The sequence below is a fragment of the Petaurus breviceps genome, unplaced genomic scaffold (assembly GCF_028583685.1).
Source record: "Petaurus breviceps papuanus isolate PSGF00001 unplaced genomic scaffold, PetGlider_PUasm1.0 545, whole genome shotgun sequence".
Classification (NCBI taxonomy): Eukaryota; Metazoa; Chordata; class Mammalia; order Diprotodontia; family Petauridae; genus Petaurus; species Petaurus breviceps.
Genome location: NW_027186366.1, coordinates 1,421,875 through 1,430,860, shown reverse-complemented (window position 1 = coordinate 1,430,860; position 8,986 = coordinate 1,421,875). Strand labels below are relative to the sequence as shown.

The following is an 8,986-nucleotide window of genomic DNA, read 5'->3' as shown; positions in this document are numbered from 1 at the left end:
TGTGGTGAGAAATTTGCCCAACATTTGGTCTCCATATTTTCTCCAGTGATCTGTACACTCTCATGAGGTCACAACTACTGGCAGCACAAGCTTGGCTTTGCAGATCAGGAAACTGAGGTCAGAGGGATTCAATGGCTTGCTGATGTTTGCAGAGTTCACAGTGCCTGGTGTGTGATTGGAACCTGGGTCTTCTGACTTTCTGCCCGGCCCCACCCCCATATCTTGCCACCTTCATCCCAGAAACTGAGAACTAGGAAATGAGGGTGGGGGAGGGGTGGAATGATGTCACCTATATTGCTGCTCTTGGACACACACTCCCTGCAGGACCTGTTGGCATTGCCAGGGGAAAAGGATGAAATTCAAAGCTGACCCATTGAAGATTGGGACAAAAGCTTGGCCTTTAGCCAAGGTTCAAAGACAAGGAGTGTCCATGTGCCAAGAGGGGAGCATGTGCCATGGAGGGGGTGTGGACAGGATGGTCATCGGGTTGGAGTTGGAAGGCACTTCCAAGGTCATCTGGTCCAACCCACTCACTTTACAGCAGAGGACAAATGAGCCAGAGCAGTGAGCTGACTCTCCCATGGACCCCAAGTAGATAATGACAGTGAAAGGATTGGAAGCCCAAGCCTCTGACTCCCCCACACTGCCTCTGTGTGGGACAACTGGCTGTCTCTGGATGGTACAAAATGCACACACAGACACATCCATATACACACTCTCTTTACCTGCCACAGATCCAAGAATGTACTAGCCTTGCTGGAGCTCTCCAGGCTTCCGAGATCATTCGTCCTGCCTTCAATGGAGGTGGCCCATTTACCTAGGATTGTAGATTGGCACCAAGGGTCTCTGAACAGGCCAGCAGACAGAAAACAGAACTGTGAATGAAGTCTGCAAACCTGCTTGTCCACTGAGGTGAAAATAAAATGGAAACCTGCATTTGAAGAATGGATCTGTCAGGGACTTATTAAAAGCCATCTTCCCAGTCACTCAAACTCTGAAGAAGCTAATAGATGGGCCAACCTTTGGCTAAAATGAAGTAAGGACTGGTGTGCATGAGCACAGCGGCGGAAACTTTTCCATCAGAAACCTAAATTAGGTAGAACTTGCCTAGCTTGGCTTCTTGGTGACCCCAATACAGACTGAAGCAACATTTCTTAAGATTAGCAAACTTTGAAGCAAGTAAAGGAAAAATAAAAGAAGAACTATGGGTCTGGTTTTTCTGACCACAGATGAATGAAAATAAGGCAGCTCCTAATGTTACTATGGTACATTATTGTGTGTGTGTGTGTGTGTGTGTGTGTGTGTGTGTGTGGATAGATGGAACTGTTCTCTACATGGGGAGGTGGAGTTAAATGGGAGGGAAAGGGTGTGGTTGGAGGAAATGGTCCTTGAGGTCATGTCCTCCTCAGAGCACATCATGTCTTTATGGACACGACATTTCAGGGAACGTCTCAGGCCCGTCTCAGGCCCATCTCAGGAAGAGATGATTCATACCTTCAGTGGAGGTGAGAGCAGATTATTTCACACACACATGTGCACACACATATACACACATTTATATAATACACACATGTGCATGTATACACATAAACACACATGCCACATATATGTACACACATGTTTTAGTCTTCCTTTTGCTTGACATGAGCCCATTCCATGCTCTGGCCATCACTGACCTCACCAGGCTATCTTCCAAAGGATCCTCGAAAGGCTCACCCTGCCAACCCCGGGCACACAAGGCATCAAGCAGGCCATCCTGATCTGTGATTGCTGCCCTACATGAATCTGACCCATCCCTGAGGACGGGGCCTCATTGGTGCCAGCTGATTAAGGCCAATTTAGGGCTGTTCCCAGGCACTCTATCAGACCCAAATTAGCTTTGCTGTTCTAAGAAGGGCTACAATTTCCATGGTTATTACTAATTAATTAATGAGAGGCCCTAATTAATTAATGACACAGTGGAGAAAGTGATAGACCGGTGATTAACGAGGTGGGTCCATGCTTCTGACATTCACTGGGAATGGAAGGAATTGGATCTGAACCCGGATTTGGGCGGGGGGTGATTTCCTTGGTGACTCTGGGTATTGCCTAAAATCATCGGATCCCAGCTCTAGAACCGGAAGGAAGTTCAGCAGGCCTCGATTCCAAAGCCCTTCACGAGGCCCAGGCAGGTGAACCGAATCATTAGTGGGAGGCCGGTAACTGTGATCCTCTGGGCAGAGAGCCAGACTTTCTTCCTCTCCAGCACTCCTGCACTGTCTCTTGGCCTCCGCTCTCTCACCTGTAACACAGAGCCGATCCTAACTACAGCTCCTTCCTCACCGGGAGCTCAAAGCAGATGACAAGTAAATTACTTGCTGAACCCAGAACTTCCATGATTGTCCATTCTTCTTCTGTGTCAGATGAGAGTGGTCATGCCCTAAGGACAGGGCACAGCGGTGTCCTCAGGCGGACCCCTGCTGCCCTCCCAATGTCAGGAGCAGGCCAACAAGGCCTCCTGCATGCTGGCTAAAACAGGTGTGGTGGACTTTCACTAATAGCCATCACTTACATAGCACGGGAAGGAAGCAGCTTAGAAATACCTAATTGTATTCTTGCAAAGGCTCTGAGGAGGGTTTATTACTATCCCCATTTTATGGATGACCACACTGAGGAAGATGCTAAGTGAAGGTCATTGTCTGGGGTTGGACCGAAGCTCAGGGTGCCCTGAGTCCAAGTCCAGAGTTCTGTCCACTGGGCCACAGAGCTGACTGGCCTCCTGGGAGGATATGGCTAGAAATCACCCAGGAAGGGCAGCCACAGGTGGGTGGCAATCTTCCTTGGTGGAGGGAGGGATCTGCATCATTGGACTATGGAGAGGCAACATGGTCTGTAGATTGGAGAGTCTCATCTGAAGTCAGTCTTGGACCCTGGCTAGCTGTGTGACCGTAGGTGGGCAAGTCACTGATCTTCCCTAGTCTGCTTCCACATCTAGATGAGGGTGTCTCCCTGGGAAGTTGTCAAACTCAGAATGGAGATGAAGCCTGGAAGATGGCTTACTTTCAAGCACTACATAAGTATGAGCTAATCTGCCAATCATTGATCAGCAAACATCTACCTTTGCTGAGCCCTGGGGATCCAAAGAAGGGTGCTGAGAGCACTAAAGACAGCCTCTGCCCTCCAGCTTCTCCCAGTCTGATGGGTGGGAAGGCCCCCTGGCAGTGGAGAGAAGCAGAGGGGACCCCAGTGGCCGCATTGGCTCACACACCCACTGAGGGAGAGGTAAGCTGCTCCTGCCCCTGGGAACAATGATTCCTGGCCCACTTAGCTTATTCATCCCCGAGATGTCAGCATCTGAATTCAGGCTCAGCCTAAACACAGGTTTGCCAGCACCAGCAAAGCCCTGTGCACCACTGTCAGCTTCCCAGCACCTCCAGGGCATTGTAGGGTGAAGATGCATTAATCAAAAATGTCTAAATGTCAGCTTGCAAATATCATGACTGCATACCAATCACTCAAAGAACCAAGAAATTCATTTCAGTCCCAATGTCCCAAAACATCATGAGTCCAACCACAAAATTCCTGGAAATTCAATTCCATTAAAAGTATTTTCTAAGACTCCTAGTAGGTGAAAAGCTCTTGTGCTAGGCCCTAGGCATCCAAAGAGATAAATAAATGAAATAACCCATGGCCTCACGGTACTTTCATTCTGTTGAATGCTGCAGTCATATGTCCATTGTTACATATACAAGAGTTGAAAAGGGAGTGGGAAGACATGTCTCCATGCCTTTGGCCAGTTAGGAATTGGAGGGAAGCATCCCAATCCAATGATGATGATGATGATGATAGTATTGGTAGCAGTAGTCGCAGTAGTAGTAAGCCTGGGCCTCTGATCAGCGTGGGAGATTTCACCTGACTGGTTTCTGACCAAGGCCAGATGGCACCCACTTGGGGAGGGCTCACCATATCGGCACCAGATCATGTGACTACCTGACTGCCGCAGCCTTCTGCAGACGAGAACCCCAGAGTTTGGGAGATGGGCCAGCCCCGCCTCCCAAGCAGCAGAGATCCAGGTCGGTGCCATCATTCCAGGCTTTATCTCCATAACTGATAGAATTATAAGACAACCAGTCCTCAGCTCCCAGAAGGGTGAATCGTACTCTAGGTAGCTTTGAAAAAGCTGTTCCTTAGTTGTATAGCCAGGTGAGGTACAAGGAGCTATATTGATCAAGGGCAGAACCATCCCTGACAATGAAGGGAATCCTCATCAGTGGCCAAGAAGAGAGCCAGACATGGGGGCAGAACCCACACCTTGAGAGAGACTCAGAGATGGAGACAGAGCAGGGGGAAGGATAGAGCTAGCACTGGAACTTCCCAGTAGACTGGGCAGTCCAAAGGAACCTGGGTCCCAAAGGTGGGGCAAGAGGCCAGAGAGGCAGAAGGCCCAGGACCTTTTTTCTTTTGATTGCTTTGGGGCGCCTTTTCTCAGCATGAAGAAAGACCAAGCGATTTAGCTGGCCAGGACCTTAAAGAACAGGACCATCTTCTGCAGTGTCCTCATTTTACATTGAGGAAACTGAGGCACAGGTTGGTTAAGTGCTTAAGTCACAACGGATCTGGATTTGGAGTCCAGCCTCAGACTCTACTGTCAGGGTTCAAGCCACTGGGTGGGGCGGCTAAGCCCCGAAGTCCAAGTGTAAGGGAACTGTCCAAGATCCCACAACCTCTACCTCCCTCTGGCTGCCCCATGGGACAGGTTAACACTCCATCCTCTTCCAGAAGGGAATCCTGACTAGAGGCAAAAATAGAACTTTAAAAACAAGTTACAGATCATGTCTTTTAGTTTACTTTTTTTCTTTTTTTAGCATAGAAGTTTGACATGAATCAGAGATGTGTGGAGGAATATTTTTCGTTGTGGCAATGTACATAATGCATTATATTACTATATATTATATTATTATAATACATTTTCTGTCATTTAGAACCATGACTACTTGCAACATAAAATTTAAAAGTCCTATAAAATGTTCATCATGTCAGTGACCTTATACTTCACTCAGATTTCTGGATAATAATGGGGGCCCCAGAAATCATTCTACATTAAAGCCGTAGCCGCCAAGGACCTCCAAGTGAGATGGAAATTTACAAGGATATACCCCCCACATACACAATACTGTCCAGCCTCCTCCCTTAGTAATTAGAAGGAAAGCGTCCTCAACCTCTCCTGAACACCAGTGTCCATTCAGTGACCAAGGACTTCACCAACAGCAGAGTCTTTAGTAGCTGTACTCCTCTGAAATTAGCAAACCAGCCAATGAAATTCACCTAGCTCTCCTGTTAGAGAAGGCTTAGCATCACAGAGCTCCAAAGCCGCTGTTCACACTTTTAGGTTAAGTGTCTGTCCCCAAACAGGACTACCTTGAAATAATTCAAACATCTGTGCCTATTCCAAAAGGTCTTTTGGTCCAAAGACGTTCAATACAGGTAAGAGAAAGGCACAATTTATTGTTTAGAATGCTTACCTGACTTCCACTGTTTCTTCAAACCTGACAAAGAAGGGGGTACGTTTGAGCATGAAGAGAAAGATGCCAATGCCTGTGGTCCAAAGGAGTGCCCCAGCTTCTCCATTGGCAGTCTGAAGCCAGTGCATAAAATGGAGGAGAAAGGCGCCATTGCTGCTGGTATATGCGGAGGGCGGCTAATTCCCAGAACGGTCCTTCTCTGCCTCCTGGCTTCCTTCAAGGCTCAGCTCAAACCCTCCCTTTCTGGGTCTGTTCTGAGGCCTTTCCTGTTCATTTCTCCCCTTCCCCAGGGTCTTCCCTTGGAGATCCCTCCCATTTCCCATTGGCTCCTCATGGAGAGCCCAAGTATCCCTGAAGCACCAAGTGGGACCACATTGAAGCATACCTATATACTTCTTTAATGCACAGTTCTGCATTCCCGTTCCCCTCCCCACCCCATTGCCTATCTCCCCTAAACAGCTTATGCCTTGCAAGTCACACATCTAAGAGCAAGAGACTTCCAGCTCAGCCAGCTAGGTGGGGGACCTGCTGAGCTATCTTCTGTCTACTGCCAAGCAGTCTCTTGGAGCTCAAGGATAATCAATGAAAAATACAAATCAGCTCTAAGAGTCGATAGCAGAGCAACTGGGCAGACTGAACAGTTTTAAATAATTACCAGCTCTTGAAACAGCCCCAGAGACCGAGAGGAAGCCACGGGAAAGAGCTGGGCTTGGATGCAATCAAATGCTTGCTTATTAAAACTGGATGATGGGAAAAATCACCCTGCAAATAACAGATTTTAATACAGAAACTATAGCCAATGCAATTATAGAGAGGTAGCACCTACAGAGAATTCAAAGGTCGACCCGTCCCTTCAACAGCTTTTCCCAAGGACAACAATGCTGACTCATTCCAGCTTTGCCCCTTCTCTCCATGTCCTCTGGTTCTGGCACCAAGGAGAGCAGAGCAGTAATAGAAAGGGAGAAGAACAAAGCGGGGGCCAGCAGGAACTCCTGCCATTCTTATCTCCAGGAAGCTCAGAATGGGTGGGAAGTGTCAGAGGGTCTTTGTAGGAAATCCCACTGCAGGAGAGGAGCGGAGCTGCACAGAGATGATTGACACAGGGAGTGACTCACTGCTGATGATTGGGAGACTGGCCAACGACCAGTGTGGACCTTGGGCAGAGATGCAGGATGCCGATGCGATCTGTGATCTCTGGTGGAAGTTTCTGAGAAGCCAGCCTGGAAGCCAGGAAGGTCCAGGTGCGAGTCACACCCATGACACCCACAGGCTCCATGATCCCAGGCAAACCACTTCCCCTCTAAGTGATCTGGCCATTCTCTAACACTATATTTCAGGGAAGGCACCTCAACTTGCATTGGTGCAAGTTTTCTCATTGAAAACTCCCTCTACTAATGAAACCCTAGGTCCATTCCCTATCCCCTTCCTAATGTGCATTTAGAATTGTGGCAGTAGAGACCTGGACTGGCTTATTACATGGGGAAACCCGCCATGTTCAGCTGCTCCCCACATAGCTGAAGTCTCTTGGAGGTTTACTCATTCCCTTGGGGAGTGTCCACAGTGAGATCTTTGACTAGGGAGATAAAGAATGAGGAGAAATGAGAGGAAGGACGGGAGCCGCAGGCATCCCGAGTGACCCAGCCCGGCCCTGCATAACGGAGTATTGACTGCATTTTCCTTTATCACTTTGCTATAATCATCCAACGTTACCGCTGTGGAGTGCGACAGCATTTCAGCATGGCATTCTGCGCCAAAGTGCAGAGATGCTTAGCCGTTTGTTCAGGATCATGCAGACCATTTGCATGCAGGGAGTTACTCAACCTTGTTAGAAAATCAATAACCTGTTCTGCCGGTAGCCTCAGGTAACGTTTCTCCTGGTTTTCAGGAGAACTTAGGTCAATTTATCATTCTAGCTCTCCAACATTTCTGTGCTTTGGAATACTGTTGTCTGGGCTTCTCACTTCAGCTAAAATTCTAATTTAATCAATAGCAAATTGAACTGGAAGTGGGGGGGGGGAGCTCTAAAGATGTCTCAGGAAAGCATCCAGTGTTTTTTAGGCCCCAGGCCAATCAAAACGGAATGAACAGAAGGTATCGTAGGTGGGATAAATGGGGCCTAGCTGCTGGCTCATCAAGTACTCATAACAGTCAAAAACATGTAACAATCAACTTGAAAAATAACCGGGTGCTCACTTCATAGCTGGCATGCCGAGGGACCTCCCCTCTGCCAGGCTCTAACACTCAAGGCACCATCAGGGCTTACCGGTCTTTGCCTGTCTCCTTCTTAAAAACGCCATCACAGTAGCCCATGCGCTTCTCCGTGGTCACATAGATCTGGGCGCCCGGGTAGATCTCGGCAGCTCTTCTCAGCATGTTGTACACAATGCCATTGCCATCTTTCCTCATGTTCCGGAAAGGCCCCCAGATCACGTAGATGGTGGAGTTGGTATCTTTGAAAAAGTAATCAGGATTCTTAAGCAGGAGGGGGACGCTGGTGTGGGATACCACCCGGATCATGGTCTTCTGGCCGACATCTTCTTCATAGCCCTTGGTGGGGGCGTTATTCATCCTCCAAATGCAAGAGGACCTGTCTATTTCAGTGCCCACTTTCTGGCCAGCCATCTGACCAGAGCTGGAAACGATGGCACAGAGGTCACAGTCGAGCTGCAAAGGCTGGCATGAAAGGGAGGAAGAAAGAGAGAATCTGATGAATGAGTGACCTTGACACCTGCTGCCTGCCAGGAGGAGGAAAAAGTCTGCTCTTCCTGGAGTTAAGGAGGGGGATCTCTCTGAAAGATGGCCCTGGTCCTGTGGGAGAGTGACTTGGGGGGAAGCAGCTGATTCCAGCAGCAGTCAGCAAGGACTACGGAAAATGACTACAGCCTTCTCTTCCCTGCCAACACAGAAATCAGAGCTAACACTGTGTTCTCTTTGGGGGCTGTTCTCTGCTTCAGGGAGGAAATTTACCCTGAAGGATGGACAGCTGCAGTCGGGGTCAGGAAATCCTAGGTTCAAACCTCTCCTCCCATATTTACTATCTAGCCAAGTCATTTGACTCCTCTCTCTGGCCTCAGTTTATCTATCTGGAAAATGAGGATTGTCATACCTGTAGCTTTGCCTTTCAATCTCAGTTCTGTGACTGCCTACCTCCCTGGTCCTCTGTTTCTTCGTCTGTAAAATGGGCAGTTTGGATTAGAATACTTTCAATGCTCCTCACATCTCTATACCCATGACCTTGGTCTCTTGCCTCAGGGAGTTGTTGTGAGATTCAAATAAGGTCATATATGTAAAGTGCCTTGAAAATTGGTGGCTCTATGTAACCTAAAGGAATTCATCATGGATCTACAACTGAAAAAGGTAAAAACAACCAGGAATGGATTGCACATTTTCATTTATCTGTAAGAATAGATGGTTCTAAAGAACTTGATTTTTAAGTACAAAGAATTTCCAAAAGGAACAGTTTCTCTATAATTGAAAGCATCTTG

General features: G+C 48.0%; 1 protein-coding gene across 1 annotated transcript in view; it reads right to left on the bottom strand.

The window, feature by feature from the left end:
- The window catches only part of ST6GALNAC3 (ST6 N-acetylgalactosaminide alpha-2,6-sialyltransferase 3), a 239,015-nt gene extending 230,844 nt beyond the window's left edge, over window positions 1-8,171 (bottom strand). Inside the window, exon 1 of the mRNA XM_069102219.1 lies at window positions 7,765-8,171. Within this exon, the coding sequence (XP_068958320.1) occupies window positions 7,765-8,123 (359 nt within the window). The 5' untranslated portion in view covers window positions 8,124-8,171. The remainder of the gene's footprint in view (window positions 1-7,764) is intronic.
- Window positions 8,172-8,986: the final 815 nt, after the last annotated feature.